This window comes from Triticum urartu, chromosome 3, assembly GCF_003073215.2.
Source record: "Triticum urartu cultivar G1812 chromosome 3, Tu2.1, whole genome shotgun sequence".
NCBI classification, from domain to species: domain Eukaryota; kingdom Viridiplantae; phylum Streptophyta; class Magnoliopsida; order Poales; family Poaceae; genus Triticum; species Triticum urartu.
The window spans coordinates 63,625,859-63,648,027 of record NC_053024.1 but is presented as its reverse complement, the minus strand read 5'-3'; the positions used below and the strand labels follow the sequence as shown (position 1 = coordinate 63,648,027).

The 22,169-nt window shown below is 48.8% G+C and overlaps 1 protein-coding gene across 1 annotated transcript; it reads right to left on the bottom strand.

Annotated features, from left to right (window-relative positions):
- Nucleotides 1–728: 728 nt before the first annotated feature.
- Nucleotides 729–1,984, bottom strand: LOC125547978 (translation initiation factor IF-2-like). The gene is made up of 2 exons (XM_048711700.1): nucleotides 1,627–1,984; nucleotides 729–1,494 (listed from the first exon to the last, which is right to left on the bottom strand). Exons 1-2 carry the CDS (start codon nucleotides 1,889–1,891, stop codon nucleotides 962–964), a joined length of 798 nt encoding a protein of 265 aa, XP_048567657.1. The 5' UTR covers nucleotides 1,892–1,984; the 3' UTR covers nucleotides 729–961.
- Between the last annotated feature and the right edge of the window lie 20,185 nt (nucleotides 1,985–22,169).

Genomic DNA, 22,169 nt, shown 5'->3' with positions numbered 1-22,169 from the left:
GATAAATAAAATCGAACTAAACAGCAAGAAGCTAATTCGGCCGGCCCAACTGGAAGCTCGCTGTAGGCGAGTGGCTGCTCCATCTCACATATGGCGATAGATAGTTACGCCCGCTCCAATGGCTACTCTAGGCCCGCCGAAGGAGAATGGTAATGGGCGGACCACTATGCGCCGTACTAACGTATACTTCTTGATTTCTATAAAATAATAGAAAAGATTTTTATTTAATATGTTCATCAATATTGTCCAACATTATATTTTCAAAATTATATATGAAAAATAATGTATATTTGAACCAACGGTTATCTGGTATTACTCACTTGTTACTTTATGTAAGGTGTATTTTTCCAACACGGTGACCAAGTCATGAAATTATAGAGAATTTAGGATGAAGTTACCCTTGGCTAATTTGTTGGTTTGCGGCAAGTAAATCAGTTGGACAGGAAATGAAGAGATACAAGCAATAAGGAGAGAGATAGTATCCCTTTTCTGAAGGCCTAAAAAGGGGTTGTAAGAAATTACAAGAAAAGCACCTTACATTGCGAAATCTTATCAGAAAACAAATACACCTTATATTAAGGAATAGAGGGAATAAAAGACTATTCACTCGTATAGAAAACATTATGCATTTTGGAATGATTCTTCATGTGTATCCGAATATATGTTTATGTTTATTTAAGTCTACAAAATTGCTTATTTTCACCCAAAAAAGAAAAATGATAAAAGAAAACAAATAGTAAAAACACAAAAGGCAAAAATGTAACATAAAATAGTAAAGAAAAATATACAAAATCTCTCCCTAATAATAATAAAGCAGTGATGGTTTCTGGTCGTACGTCGTCTGCACTTTTGCAGAAAAGTCCCTCTATTTCCTAACAATTCAGCCCGCAATCCTATTTTAAGTCTGTTCACGAGATAACGTTTCATTTTTGCAAAAAAGACCCTGGCGTCGTGGCGGGCGTTAGGGCACAGCGGACAGGAGGTCGCTAAAGGTGGCCTTGGCCAGCATGGGGCGAGCTCGCGCGCGCTTGCGGCTGGCGACCCTAGCCCGCAAGTCCTCCCGCAGCTTGGCGAGGCCATTGGCCTTCCTGTGCGCCTTGTCAGCCTCTGCGCTTGCCTTGGCGGGCCGAGGCGTCGTAGAACGGGCGGCGGATCTCGGCTGCTCTGCCGTGGATCCGGGGGCGGAAGGATCGAGACGGGAGGGGCGGCAACCTCCATGGCGGGTCCCTGGAGAACACCAGCATGGATCCGACGGTGGACGGATCGAGACGGAGAGGCGATGACCTCCATGGCGGCCTCCGGGGCAGAGGAGGCAGGGTCTTGCGGCGTCGCTCGCCTGAGATTCTGGCGCCGAGGAGACGTCGGGAACGGGAGAAGGATGGCGGGGCAGGTCGGATACGGGGGGATCTGGTGATTCCCGACGGCGGACGGGCGACGGCGGTCTACATGCTGCGGGGTCGGCTCGAAGCTCCTGCAGCGGGCATGGTGGTCTTCCTGTTGAAGAAAACAGAGAGGGTTGAGAAAGAGAAGAGAGAGACAGGGGAGAGATAGAGAGGGAGAGAGACAGGGGAGAGATAGAGAGGGAGAGAGGAGGCGGGGCAACATCACGGTGCGGCAGCTGCTCACCTAGGCGACGACGTCGGCAGGGACGCCGGGGTGTGGGTCGGAGACTCGGAGCGGAGGACCTCGGGCGTCCATGGCGGCCTCTGTAACAGAGAGCAAGAGAGATAGAGGGAGATGTGAGTAAACAGGAGAAAAAGAGAAGAAGAGAACACGGAGATGAAAGGGAAAAGAAGGCAGGGGAGAAGGAGCTCAGCGTCGGGGACGAGGTGGCTGCGCTCAGGAGCAGCAGATCGAGCCGCGGCACGGCTATGGTGGTGATAGACGGCATCGCGATGGAGATGAAAGGATGGGCTTGGAGGGGGAGGAGCAGCAAGGAGGAAGGATAAGACCAGAAGCGAAGTCAGAGCGGCGGCAGCATCTGCCAAGGAATCTCTCCCTAAACTAGGTGCGGTTGTCGCCTGTCGTAGTGGGCACATGTGACTATATGCTGCCAATGATAAGATTTTTTTATACAAAGTACTATTTACGTGTCTGGTCATCAGTTGTGCACGTCACATGCAAATCCAATGGAAAACACCAGAAACACACACACGCTGGCTCTTGGCAGAAGAGAACCCCTTGTCTGTTTTGTACATTTGATCATAAATTATCTGACTCTAATCAGATACTTCCTCTGTTATGTAAAATTTGGTACATAAATTATCTGACACTAAACATAGTATCTGATAGTATGTCCTAATGTTTTGTTGAGTAGTATTTTGAAAAATAAATACTTCTAAGTTTGTATTCATCCTGTACATTCATCAGTTTCAGTAACAAATAAGTTAGCGTTATGCATGTGAAGAAAAACTCTTCCCTCCTGTGTTTGTTCAAAACAGAGAAAAAATGCAACAACAAAAAATGATTTGCATGTTTATAAATTGATCTTTCAAAATGAAAAATGCAGTTTTTAATAATATGGATGTCTTGCTATACAGTTTGCTTTGTTGGTTAAACTCATGTTTAAATATTTGAATGTGTCCTTTTGAATATATGGTATACCTTTGATTATCTGCATAACCATTCTGCCTTTTCTTTATTATTTAGAGGAGATAAGATGTATAAATGTTAAATATTCTTCCATACATTTGACATGTCACCCTGTATTGTGTATCATGTTATGTAGGTAGACCAGACAGTCAGTTTTGAAAACTGTTTGACCATGGCCATCCTGTTAGATGCTTGGAGTATATTACTTAGCTACACGCCAAATTCCCATGATGTATGGCAAAAGGCCTTCGATTAACTAACGATGTTTAGATATATAAGAGAAGATTCATATGATGTTTTCCTACAATTGTAACTATGGACCCATAAGTGAGTTTTTAATCATTTTCTTATTGAATAATTGAAGTGATTGCTTTTCTCTTTGATTTTCTTTGTGTGAAATATATAGGGTCGTCTTATAGTTATATTTGACCTGGAACAAATTAAGGTCCATTATTCACTCCAAACATGCATATTTATTAATGGAATTTTATGTTTGTCCCAATTGACACAAAGACTTACTTGCGTTAATTATATCATTTTTATATGAGGGTGTATGTAGCAAATAGTGTGTTGTAATTATTTTTGTACGTATAGTTAATTAGCACTAAGACACATCATATGTATTTGTGGTAAAACTAGAAATGTATGTAACTTCTTTTGATGCATGTAAATAAATGAACACCGTTAGCCCAAAATCAAAGGGTAGTAATCATTTTCTTATAAAATAATTGAAGTGATTGCTTTTCTCTTTGAATTTCTTTGTGTGAAATATATAGGGTCATCTTATAGTTATATTTAACTTGGAACAAAATAAGGTCCACTGTTCACTCCAAACCTACATATTTGTTAGTGGAAGTTTATGTTTGTTCGTGCCGACACAAAGACATACTTGCATCAATTATATCATTTCTATATGAGGACGTATGTAGCAAATAGTGTGTTGAAATCATTTTTGTACATACAGTTAGCACTAGGACACGCCATATGTATTTTGTTGGGGAACGTTGCAGAAAACAAAAAAAATTCCTACGTTTCACCAAGATCAATCTATGGAGTCAACTAACAATGAGAGGAGAGTGCATCTACATACCCTTGTAGATCGCGAGCGGAAGCGTTCAAGAGAACGGGGATGATGGAGTCGTACTCGCCGTGATCCAAATCACCGATGACCAAGTGCCGAACGGACGGCACCTCCGCGTTCAACACACGTACGGAGCGGATGACGTCTCCTCCTTCTTGATCCAGCAAGGGGAAAGGAGAGGTTGATGAAGATCCAGCAGCACGACGGCGTGGTGGTGGATGCAGCAATGATCGCAGCAGGGCTTCGCCGAGCTTCTGCGAGAGGGAGAGGTGTAGCAGGGGAGAGGGAGGCGCCAAGACTTGAGGTGCGGCTGCCCTCCCTCCCCCCCCCCCCTTTATATAGGCCCCCTGGGAGGGGGGCGCCGGCCCTGGAGATGGGATCTCCCAAGGGGGCGGCGGCCAAGGGGTGGAGTGCCCCCCAAGGCAAGTGGAGGCGCCCCCACCCTAGGGTTTCCAACCCTAGGCGCAGGAGGGCCCAAGGGGGGGCGCACCAGCCCACTATGGGCTGGTTCCCCTCCCCACTTCAGCCCATGGGGTCCACCGGGTGGGGCCACCCATCCCGGAGGTCCCGGTACAATACCGGTGACCCCGAATCTTTCCCGATGGCCGAAACTACACTTCCTATATATAATTCTTCACCTCCAGACCATTCCGGAACTCCTCGTGACGTCCAGGATCTCATCCGGGACTCCGAACAACTTTCGAATTACTGCATACTCATATCTCTACAACCCTAGCGTCACCGAACCTTAAGTGTGTAGACCCTACGGGTTCGGGAGACACGTAGACATGACCGAGACGGCTCTCCGGCCAATAACCAACAGCGGGATCTGGATACCCATGTTGGCTCCCACATGCTCCTCGATGATCTCATCGTATGAACCACGATGTCGAGGATTCAAGCAACCCCGTATACAATTCCCTTTGTCAATCGGTACGTTACTTGCCCGAGACTCGATCGTCGGTATCCCAATACCTTGTTCAGTCTCGTTACCAGCAAGTCACTTTACTCGTACCGTAATGCATGATCCCGTGATCAACCACTTGATCAGATTGAGCTCATTATGATGATGCATTACCGAGTGGGCCCAGAGATACCTCTCCGTCATATGGAGTGACAAATCCCAGTCTCGATTCGTGCCAACCCAACAGACACTTTCGGAAACACCTGTAATGTACCTTTATAGTCACCCAGTTACGTTGTGACGTTTGGTACACCTAAAGCACTCCTACGGTATCCGGGAGTTGCACAATCTCATGGTCTAAGGAAATGATACTTGACATTCAGAAAAGCTACAGCAAACGAACTACACGATCTTTGAGCTAAGCTTAGGATTGGGTCTTGTCCGTCACATCATTCTCCTAATGATGTGATCCCGTTATCAATGACATCCCCATGTCCATAGCCAGGAAACCATGACTATCTGTTGATCAACGAGCTAGTCAACTAGAGGCTCACTAGGGACACATTGTGGTCTATGTATTCACACATGTATTATGATTTCCGGATAATACAATTATAGCATGAATAATAGACAATTATCATGAACAAGGAAATATAATAATCATTTTATTATTGCCTCTAGGGCATATTTCCAACATATTTATGGTAAAAACTAGAAATTGGTGTAAGTTCTTTTGATGCACTATAAATATATGAACACTATTAACCAAACTAAGAGGGTGCACTAAATTATTGGCCATTTAGATTCATGGTTTTGATGTTAATTGTTCTACCATGAACATTCTCTTCCGCTAGCATTCGAACAGTAATGTCTAAGCCGCGATTGAACCAGGGATCAATAGATTGTTTGTAGAATGAGCTAGCCACAACGCCAAAGTAAGTGTTTCGTTCTGCATGTATAGGGATCTTGTAGAGTTGGAATGTTAAGCTTCACTTTAATTACTTTGCAGAATATGTGCACTAAAAGAATTTTAATTTCTCATGTCAGGCAATTGGAAAGATCTCAAATTTTATTTACATTGTTTTCTTTCACAAGTGGGGTGCATGGATGATTTCTCCCGTTGCAACGCACGGGCATTTTTCCTAGTATATAATAAAAACACATGGCCCAGGCCCACCAGTCGGTGTTGCATCATTTAATGTCATAATGATGGGCACGTGTGATTTTGGTAGATAAATGACCATCTTTGGAATAAGAACCTATTTTAGTATGCATGATTACCTTTCCAAGGAAGTACACATGGTTACTTTTATACAATAAATAAATATGGTTTATATTTATTTATTTTGCTAGAAAATATGGTTTATATTATGACCAGATAGTGGGGTAACTAAATGAATGAGAATCTACTATCACTTACTAGTGTCAAGTTTCTGCTGCGACTAGGTCATCTGATCCTTCATTTCTACAAAGAGACATTGCATGGAACAATGAACAGGTGGTTCCTAAGAGCATCTCCGGCCGTTCGGCCCCCCAGGCACCTGAAATATCGCCCCCTGGGAGCGCGCCGGCAAGATTTTAGGCGTGGGGGGCGTCGAATTCCCAACCGCACCGCCCCAAGCCGAACCCAGACGCCGTCTGTTTGAAAAGTAAATCGGCCAAAATCAACCAAACACGACAAAATTCGGCACAATTAGGCACATATAAGGTGATTTCATTGATTTTTGTACATAAAAACTTTAAAACATAATTCAAAACTAAAAACACAATTAAAAACTACTGCGCCACCTTCCACCGCCCCTCCTACAGGCCGAAGAAAGCGCCGAAGGCGCTGTAGTTGTCGGCCTCCTTCTTCACGTCGCCGCCGTCCTTGCTTGTAACACCCTCGATGCGACTATAGCTCCCACGTGTCGAGGCACGACTTAGAGACATAATCGCATTGAAGGCATATGTCGCAAGTTAGGCAATCTTCACAACATCCCATGTAATATGAATAATAAAGGGAAGAACATAGTTGGCTTACACTCGCCACGTCACATCAAAGTACAGAAATAACATTACATCATCCAAAACACTCATGGCCCGACTACGGCGCCAAAATAGAAGAAAAACCCAACACGCGACAACGGTCCCAATCACCCCCAACTGGGCACCACTACTGATCGTCGGGAAAGGAAACGTAGTATCGTTGAGAGTCTTCGTCGAACTCCCACTTGAGCTCATACGCGTCTCCGGGAGCGGAATCATCAGGCCCTGCATCTGGTGTAATAGTAATCTGTGAGCCACAGGGACTCAGCAATCTCGCACCCTCGCGATCAAAACTATTTAAGCTAATAGGAAGGATAGGCGAATATATGTGGAGCTGCAGCAAGCGACTAGCATATATGGTGGCTAACTTATACGCAAAAGAGAGCGAGAAGAGGAGGCAAAGCACGAGCGAGAAGCTAGAGAACAACCTGCGCAAACATTACTCCAACACCGTGTCCACTTCCCGGACTCCGCCGAGAAGAGGCCATCACGGTAACACACTCAGTTGATTCGTTTTAATTAATTAAGGTTCAAGTTATCTACAACCGGACATTAACAAATTCCCATCTGCCCATAACCGCGGGCACGGCTTTCGAAAGTTCAATCCCTGCAGGGGAGTCCCAACTTAGCCCATGACAAGCTCTCACGGTCAACGAAGGAATAGACCTCCTCCCAAGACGTTCCGATCAGACTCGGTATCTCGGTAATTCAAGACAACTCCAACAATGGTAAAACAAGTCCAGCAACACCACCCGATGTGCCGAAAAATCCCGATAGGAGCTGCACATATCTCGTTCTCAGGGCACACCGGATAAGCTAAGCGTACGGGAGCCAACGTAACCCAAGTTGCCGAGGGACGGCCCCGCACGGTGCTCTAGGTTGGACCAACACTTAGAGGAGCACTGGCCCGGGGGGGTTAAAATAAGATGACCCTTGAGTCCGCGAAACCCAAGGGAAAGGCTAGGTGGCAAATGGTAAAACCAAGGTTGGGCACTGCTGGAGGAGTTTTATTCAAGGCGGACAGTCAAGGGGTTCCCATTATAACCCAACCACGTAAGGAACGCAAAATCCGGGAACATAACACCGATATGACGGAAACTAGGGCGGCAAGAGTGGAACAAAGCACTAGGCGAGAGGCCGAGCCTTCCACCCTTCACCAAGTATATAGATGCATTAAGATAACATAGCAATATAATGATATCCCAACAAGTAAATAAATGTTCCAACAAGGAACGGCTCCAATCTTCACCTGCAACTAGCAACGCTATAAGAGGGGGCTGAGCAAAGCGGTAACATAGCCAATCAACGGTTTGCTAGGACATGGTGGGTTAGAGGTTGACATGGCAATTTGGGAGGCTGACAAGCAAAAGGTAGGCACCCACCTCACTCCCCCCACTCGCCCCCCCCACTCTTCCCTCCCCCGATCCAGATCGGATCGGGGAACGCACACACGCATCGGCCTCGCCATCGAACACCGCCGCCCCCCTCCTCGCCGTTGGTCGCCGCCGCACGGAGCGCTCCATCGCCGGACCTCGCCGTCCTCCTCCTCGTCGAACCGCCCGAGTCGCCACTGCCCCGCCGTCCTCGTCTTCTCGTCGCCACGCCGCACGTCGTCCCCAACCGCCGTCGAGCCCGCTGCCCTGAACCCCTACGGCCATTGTGAGCGCCTCCCCATGCTCCTCTCCCCTCTTCCCCTATCACCGCGCGCCCGAGGCCGTGCTCGCTCGCGGCCTCCCTGCGCTCGTCGCGCCCTTGCCATCCCCCGTCGTCGCCTCGCCGTACGCGGCCACCCAGGGCCGCGCACCTCACCTCGCCGCCTCTGCATGGCCACGGCCCGTCGCGGTTCGCCCGCGCGCGAACCACGTCGCCCCGCCGCGCGCACCCGCAGCCTCTGCCGGCCGCCGCCCCTGCCCGCTGCTCCACCTCGCCTGCTGGCCGCCTCTGCCCACCGGTGACCTCGCTTCTGCTCGCCTATGTCGCGTCCCGTCCACGCCCGCGCGACGCGCCTGCACACGCCGTGCGCTGCTCCTCCTCTTGCCGCCCCCGCAACCGCGTCATGGCCGCCGGTCGCACACCCCCGCGGCCATCTCCCGCAACCGGCGCTGGCGCCCTGGCGCGCCCCATCGCCCGTGCCCGTTCAAGCGGGATCGCCCGCCCGTTACCCGTACCCAGCGCCCGTTAAGCCCCTCTGGGCCATTAGACAACGGGGCCCAGCCCGAGAACGCATTTAAAAAAATAAATAAAATAAAAATAAAAATAATTAATTAATTAACTTAATTAACTTAATTAATTTTGATTAATTAAACTAATTAATCATAATTAAGATTAACAAAATAACTAACTAAACTGTTAGATTAGACTATAACAGTCAGTGACAAGGGGGTCCCACCCCTGTTGACCAGTCAAACACTGGTCAACTGGGTCCCTCTGGCCCACCTGTCAGCCACTGGGTACACTTTTGTGTACATCGTGCTGGGTGCGCCTAGCAATTTAGCATTTATTTTTGAATTACAAATAATTTTAGAATAATAATAAAATCCTTAAAAAATCATATCTTTTAATCCGTAACTCGGATTAAATTATTTTCAACATGAAAGTTGCTCAAAACGACGAGACGAATCCGGATACGCAGCCCGTTCGTCCGCCACGCATCCCTAGCATAGCGAACACGCAACTTTCCCCCTCCGGTTCATCTGTCCGAAAACGCAAAACATCGAGAATACTTTCCCGGATGTTTTCCCCCTTCACCGGTACCACCTCGTACCGCGTTAGGGCACACCTAGCATCAGCTTTGTCATGTCATGCATCATCATGCATTTGTTTGCATTATATTTATTGTTTCTTCCCCCTCTTCTCTCGCTAGACATCGAGACTGACGCCGCTGCTACCCAGTACGACTATGGTGTTGACGACCCCTCTCTCCTGCCAGAGCAACCAGGCAAGCCCTCCCCCTGATCACCAGATATCGCCTACTCTTCTCTATACTTCTTGCATTAGAGTAGTGTAGCATGTTACTGCTTTCCGTTAAACCTATTATGATGCATAGCCTGTCATTGTTGCTACAACTGTTGATACCTTACCTGCAATCCTAATGCTTAGTATAGGATGATAGTTTGCCATCAGTGGCCCTACATTCTTGTCCGTCTGCCATGCTATACTATCGGGCCGTGATCACTCGGGAGGTGGTCACGGGTATATACTTATATATATATAATATATGATGCTTGTGGTGACTAAAGACGGGTCGGCTCGTAGGAGTACCCGCGAGTGATTCACGGATTGGGTCTGAAAGGACGTTTGTCCCGACGGCCCTCTGAGTGGATCATTGTGGCGGAGCGACAGGGCAGGTTGAGACCACCTAGGAGAGAGGTGGGCCTGGCCCTGGTCGGCGTTTGCGGTTATTTCAAAATAACACGTTTAACGAGATCTTGGTATTTGATATGAGTCTGGCTACTGGCCTATACGCACTAACCATTTACGCGGGAACATTTATGGGCACTCGACATCGTGGTATTAGCCGAAGCCTTCGTGATGTCAGCGACTGAGCGGCGCGTGCCGAGTTGGACTGGAACGCCTACTCTTGTATAAGGGAGGCTAGGTCTGCTCACCGGCCGCGTACGCAACGTGCAGGTGTGCAATGGGCCATGAGCCCAAACCCCTGCGCCATAGGATTTAGACCGGCATGCTGACCTCTCTGTTGTGCCTAGGTAGGGCTGCGACGTGTTGATCTTCCGAGGCCGGGCATGACCCAGGAAAGTGTGTCTGGCCAAATGGGAACGAGCGTGTTGGGTTATGTGGTGCACCCCTGCAGGGAAGTTGATCTATTCGAATAGCCGTGTCCCTCGGTAAAAGGACGACCCGGAGTTGTACCTTGACCTTATGACAACTAGAACCGGATACTTAATAAAACACACCCTTCCAAGTGCCAGATACAACCGATGATCGCTCTCTCACAAGGCGACGAGGGGATGATCATCGGTTAGGATTATGCTATGTGATGTTACTTGGTGAACTTACCATCTACTCTCTTCTCCTGCTGCAAGATGGAGGTTACCAGAAGCGTAGTCTTCGAAAGGACTAGCTATCCCCCTCTTATTCCGGCATTCTGCAGTTCAGTCCACATATGATACCCTTATTCCATTTGATACCAACGCATACATATGTAGTGTAGCTCCTTGCTTGTGAGTACTTTGGATGAGTACTCACTGTTGCTTTGCTCCCTCTTTTTCCCCTTTCTATACCCGATTGTTGCGATCAGACGTTGGAGCCCAGGAGCCAGACGCCACCGTCGACGATGACTGCTACTACTCGGGAGGTGCCTACTACTACGTGCAGCCCGCTGACGACGACCAGGAGTAGTTTAGGAGGATCCCAGGCAGGAGGCCTGCGCCTCTTTCGATCTGTATCCCAGTTTGTGCTTGCCTTCTTAAGGCAAACTTGTTTAACTTATGTCTGTACTCAGATAGTGTTGCTTCCGCTGACTCGTCTATGATCGAGCTCTTGTATTCGAGCCCTCGAGGCCCCTGGCTTGTAATATGATGCTTGTATGACTTATTTTTATTTATAGAGTTGTGTTATGATATCTTCCCGTGAGTCCCTGATCTTGATCGTACACGTTTGCGTGTATGATTAGTGTACGATTGAATCGGGGGCGTCACAAGTTGGTATCAGAGCCGACTGCCTGTAGAAATCCCCCTTCCACACTCCTTGGCTGAAGTCGAGTCTAGATATTACAAAACTTTTTACTAACATGGTTGTGAGCCTTACAGGCCCACGTCGCCATCTGGGTGGTATTAGGATCTTTTACTCCTCGATCCTTACTCTGGGACTCTGAACTCTCTTCTACTCGGGTTAAACGATTTTGCTAACTCTAACATTAGGATCCCGTGACCACGTTCACCCCAAAGTTGGATAAGCCCTAGTTATTCTTTAGAGTAGTATTTGAACATTATCCATATTGTCATTTGACTCCTGTGAAAACATCTTTGTTTTCAGATGGAACCCACGAGACAGGCCGTGCGCCACACGATGGCCATTGGTGCCTTAGGATCACCTGTTGTGTTGGTTGAGATGATGACCTATCTGGGTTATCGCTGGCACCCTGAGTACACCGTCTATGAGGAATACCAAGACTTCAACCAGGAGCAGTACCGTGCCATCGTCCACCTCTACTCTCGGGATTATGACTCCACTACCGTGTTGCACACTGCTCATGGTGTTGGAGTGACTATCGATATGGCGGTCCACGATGCTGCTTATGCTGCTCTGACACGTCTTCGTGGAGAGTATCAGGAGTTGGACACCTCCCCCTTCAGGCACATTGCTATTGCATCCGATGTTGGTGCGGGGGGATACTACACTGCTGCCTACTCCACTGTCACCCGAGAGCCCTTCTACCATCAGAACCTGGTTCTGCATGCTGATGGGCTGGATAGAGCTAACCGAGCTCTTCGCCACGAGTTGTACACCACCCATTAGCACCTGTATCGTGCTCTGACGCTGTTGCACCCCTCTGTCCGATCTGGTGATCTGTCGCGTTCTGCGATCTACCCTGCCAGGACTGTGATGCCCCAGGGCGTCGGTTGGCCAGATGTGGGAGGCTACTCTCCCGCACTTGGTCCTCTCCTGCCACCTGCGCATCGGGTTCCGCAACAAAGTATCCGTGGACCCCAGGCTACTCGCGTGGAGGTCTTCCCTTCGTGTCACTACCAGCTGTCAGGCTACACCTACCTCCACAGTTCCTCCTGTGACTGATGTAGGCTTGCTTGTTAGTGTTAGATGCATTCGCCGCGAGCCTGCGTGGCGCCTATGGTGTTCTTATTCTGTGTACTGAACTCTGTCTGCCGAACTCTATGCATGATCACTTTTGTAAGATATGCCAACTACTATGCAGTATCTATCGTGTTCCTTTCATTATGCATGTTTCATCATGAATGATTCTTGTCCTCGCAATTTCTCAAATGTTGAACTACTCCTGTTATATATTAGCAGGATGGTTAGACCAGGTGGTCGTGGTCGTGGTGGCAACGCCCCACCACCGCTTGAGTACATGGCTGGTATGATCCAACAGCTTGAGATGAATCGCCAGTTCATGGAGAATATGATGGCTCAGTTTCCTCGCCCCAATATGAACCAGCAGCCAACCCCGTAACTATGCAGGATTTCATGCGCCTGAACCCAACTGTGTACCGCAGCTCAACTCAGCCTCTGGATGCTGATGACTGGCTCCATGACATCACCTATGAGATGGAGTCTGCTGATGTAGCCCCTGCCATCTATGTCACCTTTGCTTCCTTCTTCCTGAAGGGGCCCGCAGCTCAATGGTGGGACAGCCATAGGCGTACTCTGCCAGTTGGAACAATCATCACATGGCCAGACTTCCAAGCTGCCTTCCGTGCTCGCTTCATTCCTCGGGGAGTCATGGACTGGAAGAAGCGCGAGTTTCGCAACCTCACTCAGGGCAACAAAACTGTGGAAGCTTATCAGCGGGAGTTTCTGGATCTGTCCCGCTATGCTGAAGAAGATATTGCAACTGATGCACGCGGACAGGAGAAGTTCTGTGATGGCCTTCAAGCTGACATCAAGCTCGCACTTCTAGTGCATGACTTTGCTGATTTCGCCACCCTGGTGAACAAGGTCATCAATGTCGAAACTGGTCTGCAGGAATACCAGAGCTCTCACAGGCGCAACCGTGACACGGGCTCATCTTCGGGCCCATCCTCGCAGAAGCGTAGGATATGGATTCCCAACAGCATGTATCAGCCAACTGCACCTGCTCAAAGACAGTCATATGCTGCACCGCGTCTGCCTCCCCCACCAACTAGGCAGCCAAGACTTCCAGCTCCACCACCACAAGCTCCTGTTCCCACTCCCAATAATGATCTGTGCTTCAGGTGTGGTCAACCAGGACACCATGCTAGGGAATGCAACCAGAACCAGAATCAATTGGCCCTCCCTGCAGCTGGCCGTGGAAACAACCAGCCTCGCAACAACAATGCCAGGTCTTATGGTCGTGTTCATGCCAACCACGTTGATCTTAATGAAGCTCAAGACCAGCCTGCTACTGTGATGGGTACACTCCTCGTAAATTCAGTACCTGCATCTGTTTTATTCGATTCAGGAGCATCGCATTCATTCATGTCAGAAGATTTTGCATACAAGCATGATGTTAAGTGTGAGGAGATGAACACTTCGGTATTGGTAAAAACCCTCGTGGGACAATGTCAAACCTCACTGGTTGGCATCGATGTCCCCGTGGAAATCGAAGGGCTGGAATTCTATGCCTCTTCCATTATCCTGAAGTCGTCTAACATCGACCTCATTCTGGGAATGGATTGGTTGAAAGCGCATACTGCTTCTATAGTTTGCGCCACTAAGGTCGTCCATCTGCTACACCCTTCTCATGAAATAATAGCTTACCAAGCTCATCTAGTTCAGAACGCTGAGGCACGGCTTTATGCCTTGAATGCGTTGAACGCTGCACCACTCGAGGGCATTGAAAACATTCCCGTCATTCGTGAATTCCAAGACGTCTTCCCAGAAGAACTTCCAGGGATTCCCCCCGCTAGAGCTGTCGAATTCATCATCGACTTGAAACCCGGCACCACCCCTATAGCTAAACGACCCTACAAGATGCCGCCGCATGAACTCATTGAGTTTAAGGAGGAAATCGACAAATCTCTTGTCAAAGGTTTCATTCGCCCAAGTTTCTCTCCTTGGGGAGCACCTTCTCTTTTTGTTAAGAAGAAGGATGGGACAAATCGGTTAGTCCAAGACTACCGTCCTATAAACCAAGCTACCATTCAGAATAAATACCCTCTTCCTCGGATCAATGATCTTTATGATCAACTGGCTAGTTCATCAGTGTTCTCCAAACTCGACTTGAGGTTGGGTTACCACCAGATTCGTGTTCGTGAAGAGGACATCCCAAAAACCGCCTTCGTGACTCGGTATGGGTCTTACGAGTACACAGTCATGTCATTCGGCTTAACGAATGCTCCCGCCACTTTCTCTCGCCTGATGAATTATATATTCATGGATTACCTCGACAAGTTCGTCGTGGTTTATCTGGATGATATCCTGATATTTTCCAAGAACAAGGAAGAACATGCTGGACATCTTCGTCTTGTGCTGGAAAAGCTTCGAGAGCATCAACTGTATGCCAAGTATTCCAAGTGTGAATTCTGGCTCCCCGAAGTAACCTATCTTGGGCATTTCATCTCCAAGGATGGTATTGCCGTCAACCCTGAACGAGTTCAGGCTATTCTCGATTGGACTCCTCCGAAGGATGTCAAGCAAGTCCGAAGTTTTCCCGGTCTCGCCAGCTATTGCCGTTGATTCATCGAGAACTTCTCCAAGATTGCCAGGCCTCTGACTAATCTGCTGCATAAGGGTGTCAAGTTCGACTGGACAGACAATTGTCGGGAAAGTTTCCAGGCACTCAAAGACAAGTTGACTTCTGCCCCAGTGCTTGCTCCACCTGATACTAAGAAGGACTTCGTCATTTACTGCGACGCTTCCCGTCAAGGATTAGGCTGTGTCCTAATGCAAGAGCGCAGAGTGATTGCTTATGCCTCTCGTCAACTGCGGCCTCATGAAGAAAACTACCTGGTTCACGACCTCGAGCTTGCTGCTGTCATTCATGCACTGAAGCAGTGGCGACATTACCTTCTCGGTAATCGTTGTGAGATCTTCACCGACCACCAAAGTCTGAAGTATCTGTTTACTCAGCCAGATTTGAACCTCCGTCAGCAGGGATGGATGGAGACTGTTGCAGACTTTGACGTGGGTATATCCTATACCCCCGGCAAGGCTAATGTAATGGCTGATGCCTTGAGCCGCAAGTCTTACTGCAACAACCTCCAGGTTCACAAAGTTCAGCCCTCGCTTGTCGAAGAATTTAGAAAGCTGAACCTTCATATTGTTCCTCCTGGAGCACTCGCTCCCCCTCCCCCGGAGTTCCGCAAGATGAATCTTCTTGTTGTTGCTAAGGGTTCTCTAAATACCCTAGCTGTCATACCAGATCTCGTAGCTGGTATAAAGACTATTCAAGGTTATGACTCTGATGTCCATAAGATTAAACGCCATCTAGCAGAAGGAAAGCCCTCATTCTTCACTATCGCCGATGATGGCGCCTTGTACATCAAAGGCCGCCTAGTGGTACCATGTTCGAAGAAAAACCTGGATAAGACTAAAAGGTTATGAAAGAAGCTCATGATACGCCTCTGTCCATCCATCCTGGTAGTACAAAGATGTACCAGGATATTCGTCAAAGATTCTGGTGGTCTAATATGAAGCAGGACATTGCTCGTTATGTTGCTGAGTGTGACGTTTGCCGCTGTATCAAAGCAAAGCATCAAAGGCCGGCTGGAACTCTGCAACCTATCTCTATTCCTGAATGGAAATGGGACCATGTTGAAATGGACTTCGTCACCGGATTTCCCAAATCGCAGAAAGGTAATGATGCTATTCTTGTCGTCATTGACCGACTTTCTAAAGTTGCACATTTTCTGGCGGTCAAAAAGACAATCACTGCTAGTCAGCTTGCTACTCTCTACATGTCCAGAATTGTTTCACTTCACGGTATTCCACTGGTTATCAGTTCAGTCCAGAATTATTTCACTTCACGGTATTCCACCGCGCGCGAACCACGTCGCCCCGCCGCGCGCGCCCTGCGGCCTCTACCGGCCGCCGCCCCTGCCCGCTGCTCCACCTCGCCCGATGGCCGCCTCTGCCCACCGGTGACCTCGCTTCTGCCCGACTATGTCGCGTCCCGTCCACGCCCGCGCGACGCGCCTGCACGCGCTGTGCGCTGCTCTTCCTCTTGCCGCCCCCACAACCGCGCCGTGGCCGCCGACCACGCACCCCCGCGGCCATCTCCCGCAACCGGCGCTGGCGCCCTGGCACGCCCCATCGCCCGTGCCCGTTCGAGCGGGATCGCCCGCCCGTTACCCGTACCCAGCGCCCGCTAAGCCCCTTTGGGCCACTGGACAACGGGGCCCAGCCCCAGAACGCATTTAAAAAAAAATTAATTAATTAATTAATAATCAACTTAATTAATTTTGATTAATTAAACTAATTAATCATAATTAAGATTAACAAAATAACTAACTAAACTGTTAGATTAGACTAAAACAGTCAATGACAGGGGGGTCCCACCCCTGTTGACCAGTCAAACGTTGACTGGTCAACTGGGTCCCTCTGGCCCACCTGTCAGCCATTGGGTACACTTTTGTGTACACTGTGCTGGGTGCGCCTAGCAATTTAGCATTTATTTTCGAATTAAAAATAATTTCAGAATAATAATAAAATCCTTAGAAAATCATATCTTTTAATCCGTAACTTGGATTAAATTATTTTCAACATGAAAGTTGCTCAGAACGATGAGACGAATCCGGATACGCAGCCCGTTCATCCGCCATGCATCTCTAGCATAGCGAATATGCAACTTTCCCCCTCCGGTTCATCTGTCCGAAAACGCAAAACACCGGGAATACTTTCCCGGATGTTTTCCCCCTTCACCGGTACCACCCCGTACCGCGTTAGGGCACACCTAGCATTAGCTTTATCATGTCATGCATTGTCATGCATTTGTTTGCATTATATTTATTGTTTCTTCCCCCTCTTCTCTCGCTAGACATCGAGACCGACGCCGCTGCTACCCAGTACGACTACGGTGTTGACGACCCCTCTCTCTTGCCAGAGCAACCAGGCAAGCCCCCCCCCCCCTGATCACCAGATATCGCCTACTCTTCTCTATACTTCTTGCATTAGAGTAGTGTAGCATGTTACTGCTTCCCGTTTATCCTATTCTGATGCATAGCCTGTCATTGTTGCTACAACTGTTGATACCTTACCTGCAATCCTAATGCTTAGTATAGGATGATAGTTTGCCATCAGTGGCCCTACATTCTTGTCCGTCTGCCATGCTATACTATCGGGCCGTGATCACTCGGGAGGTGGTCACGGGTATATACTTATATACATAATATATGATGCTTGTGGTGGCTAAAGACGGGTCGGCTCGTAGGAGTACCCGCGAGTGATTCACGGATTGGGTCCGAAAGGACGTTTGTCCCGACGGCCCTCTGAGTGGATCTTTGTGGCGGAGCGACAGGGTAGGTTGAGACCACCTAGGAGAGAGGTGGGCCTGGCCCTGGTCGGCGTTCGCGGTTATTTCAAAATAACACGTTTAACGAGATCTTGGTATTTGATCTGAGTCTGGCTACTGGCCTATACGCACTAACCATCTACGTGGGGACAGTTATGGGCACTCGACGTCGTGGTATCAGTCGAAGCCTTCGTGACGTCAGCGACTGAGCGGCGCGCGCCGGGTTGGACTGGAACGCCTACTCTTGTATAAGGGAGGCTAGGTCTGCTCACCGGCCGCGTACGCAACGTGCAGGTGTGCAATGGGCGATGGGCCCAGACCCCTGTGCCATAGGATTTAGACCGGCATGCTGACCTCTCTGTTGTGCCTAGGTAGGGCTGCGACGTGTTGATCTTCCGAGGCCGGGCATGACCCAGGAAAGTGTGTCTGGCCAAATGGGAACGAGCGTGTTGGGTTATGTGGTGCACCCCTGCAGGGAAGTTGATCTATTCGAATAGCCGTGTCCCTCGGTAAAAGGACGACCCGGAGTTGTACCTTGACCTTATGACAACTAGAACCGGATACTTAATAAAACACACCCTTCCAAGTGCCAGATACAACCGATGATCGCTCTCTCACAAGGCGACGAGGGGATGATCATCGGTTAGGATTATGCTATGTGATGTTACTTGGTGAACTTACCATCTACTCTCTTCTCCTGCTGCAAGATGGAGGTTACCAGAAGCGTAGTCTTCGAAAGGACTAGCTATCCCCCTCTTATTCCGGCATTCTGCAGTTCAGTCCACATATGATACCCTTATTCCATTTGATACCAACGCATACATATGTAGTGTAGCTCCTTGCTTGTGAGTACTTTGGATGAGTACTCACTGTTGCTTTGCTCCCTCTTTTTCCCCTTTCTATACCCGATTGTTGCGATCAGACGTTGGAGCCCAGGAGCCAGACGCCACCGTCGACGATGACTGCTACTACTCGGGAGGTGCCTACTACTACGTGCAGCCCGCTGACGACGACCAGGAGTAGTTTAGGAGGATCCCAGGCAGGAGGCCTGCGCCTCTTTCGATCTGTATCCCAGTTTGTGCTTGCCTTCTTAAGGCAAACTTGTTTAACTTATGTCTGTACTCAGATAGTGTTGCTTCCGCTGACTCGTCTATGATCGAGCTCTTGTATTCGAGCCTCGAGGCCCCTGGCTTGTAATATGATGCTTGTATGACTTATTTTTATTTGTAGAGTTGTGTTGTGATATCTTTCCGTGAGTCCCTGATCTTGATCGTACACGTTTGCGTGTATGATTAGTGTATGATTGAATCGGGGGCGTCACAATCGGCCACATTCAACAGACGTGATGCATGAACACCGTACAAACCCCTACCATTATCTATGAAGATAATGTTGCTTGTGTTGCACACGTATAGATGGGTTGTCTAAAAAGTAACCTCACAAAGCATATGAATCCCAAGTTGTTCTATGCGCATGAGCTGAAGAAGATGAACAACGTGAGAATTTTTCATACCAAGTCATGTGACATCCTTCGAGAGATGTATGTGCGAAATCGGTATGAGGAGACTTCGGGAGATGCAAGGTACAGTGGGAGAAATTTCACAAACGCATTGTTACTCAGTCATAGTGGTCGAGTACTCAACTTGATGGTTGAGTGGATTGTAGTACTTTTTTTCTCTTGAGTGAGTTTTCTAGATGTTTCTCATACGAGGTTTTGATGAGGCAATTCATGCGATATAACAATGTATACTTTTCGCTCTTTCACTTTCTCCATATTTTCTCCCAATAGATTTTTTACAGTTTTGAGGCATGGATATGTTGCCAACTTCTCAAGGGCGGGTTTTGGGAAACGTCGGGACGTACAAAGGGTGGGGTGCAACTCACCCTACCACTCTCATGTTGACCTTAACATTTCCCCCACTTTACATTAAATCGAGTGCTTATCCCTTTACTCCTTACCGCTTTTTATTTAGAATGGGGAGTAATCATTGTATGTTGGTTCAATCATTAATAGAGAAAGAATCATCAGTACTCCCATGTGTCAATTTACTTCCTGCACCTTTACATGATTGACTACTTCGCCTACAACACTCCGGCTTCATAACCCTTGGACCAGACTCATCGGCAAAGGTTGTGAAATAGATCTGATAGCCTAGGCCGAAGAGGACGCAGCCTGATGGCTAGGTTTTGTGGTAAACATATGTACATGGGAACATGGGGTGATTAGGTAATTAATAACGAAAGGTGGAGCGCTCTAGCTATTGGGCTAACCCTTCAGCTTCACCCCTCCCCCCTGCGGCAATGTTGCAGTCCTGTTGGTGCTTGCCAGCCGTGGTTGGGGTTTGTGGTCTGCGGCCGGTTGCGGGGCGTTCGCAGCCTGCCTCCCATGCGGGCGCCCTCCTCGTCTTCGGCAGCCCTCCCCACCCCCACCACCTCCCCACCCCTGCGCCACGATGACGGCTCCCATGCGAGGCAGCAATTCGTACGCGGTTGTGGCTAACCCGGGGCCCCTCGCAGCGAGTCCATGCTAGCGTTGTTCCGGTCCTAGTGGCCTCAGGCCCACGTCTCTCCGATGTCCTTTGCTGTCGGCGTCATCCACCGGCTAGCTCCGGCCCCGATGATCGGGTAGCTCCGTCACTTCCAGCTTATGTGACTCGCGACGCCCCGATGGTTAAGGCCACGACAGCTCAGACTTGCGTCTTCAAGTCCTTGCTTGCCGCCGTTGCTGGACGTTGTCGCGCAAAGACCCCCGTGTGGTTCACCTCGTCGCTTGCCATACCCTATATGCCTCAAAGCCCCCCTTTGCCAGATCCAATGCTCGTGGGTTCGGAAGCGGTGCCACCCTCCGACGGCAGGTGCAGCCCCACCCCCCCACCCCTGACTTGGTGGTTCCAACCAGCGTTGGCCTCCCTATCTATAATCCCGGATTCGGCGGCTATTGGATCGCTCAGCTTCAGGCCAGGGAGAGATCCCTGCTCGGCTCGCCGGTGTTGGCAGCGACGGCACCCGCGGGTGTCGGTTTCCTCCTTGGAAGCGTTGCCAAGGCCTTCAGCTGCGCCCCTCTTCGAGCCCAGGGGAAACCCTAGGTTAGGGTCTCCCGGACCGGATAGTGACGGAGTCTTGGTGTCATCTTCCTTCTTGAAGGCACTATCTTGCTCGCTCGCGGTGTCCCCGGTTTTGGCTCGGACGATGTTGGAGTTCTCGTTGGTTTGGCATCGCCGCTCTTGGCTCGACTTTGGTAGGTTTACTTGTGTTGTATTCTTTATTTGGGCCGAGCATCCCTTGTTTCTCTGCTCCGGGCACCATGTTCACGCATGTCTGCGTTCATGTCATGTATTGTACCCCATGTACTCATTCTACTTCTTCTATCAGCAGAATGATATGCAAGCTTTGCGTATTCGCGGAAAAAAATACAAATTGTGCTTGTTACTCTGATTGGAACACGGGACTTCTTCGATATATAATCTTTTTGAGCACCGGGAACTGAACTCACCACCAAACGCGGATATCACACAATTTTACGCTGAACCGAACAACATATAAGCGATTTAACCGACAAATATTGTTAAAATGATTTGGTTTAATCTGTTTTTGGGGTTGACACACTTGCCCACCCCTAGACAAAGATTCCCAGGAAGGGAGGGACGGGTCATCATAAGTTTGACAATAACATTACATGATATACAAAAAATATAACCATTTACATAGATAAGCCCAGCATATATTTTCTCCAAGTTTAAATACAGCTGTACTATTACCAGTGATCTGACATTATTTATTTAGCACTAGGCCAGATTTGAGATTGGGCAATTCGTATGAAAAAGACAATCTATATCATATTATTTTTTCTTATCTTCAGATTAACAAGGCATGGCTAAACTGAAACGGAATGGGAGTTGGATCAGATACGTATGCATAGTAGATCGTGTGTACCTTGGCAGATAACTGGTGGCGAGTTAACTGGATGGAGGCGCGGACGTGCGGCAAGCAAGCAACGACGATTAGAGTTGGCCGTAGTACCCACTGCTGCCTAGACAAACCGCCGATTGATTCCACGGCCGGCTGCTTGCGAGCGGGAGCAGAGGGGGCGGCGGCAGACATCTTGCAGCAAGATCTATCGAGGCGAGAACAGGCGGCTGGGGGTTAGAAAAAAAGTGCTGGCTTCTGCTCAAAAAAAAAAAAGTGCTGGCTTCCACGATCGGTCGGGGCTCGCCTGCCTATTGCAATGTTTCGTCGCCTGTTGGGCTTCGTTGTATGGACTCTTTTTTTTTTGAATTGGAACACCTTGCATTTCAAAAATCACCGTGGACCAGCCAAATCGGCGGTCACCGCATTGGATACAACTTTAGAAAGGTTTACCGACCACACTTGGTAGCCGGCATTGACATCCCGCCTACCAATAGCCTCAAGTTCATGGGCAGAAACATTACACACGCGAGGACAGAAGAAAACAT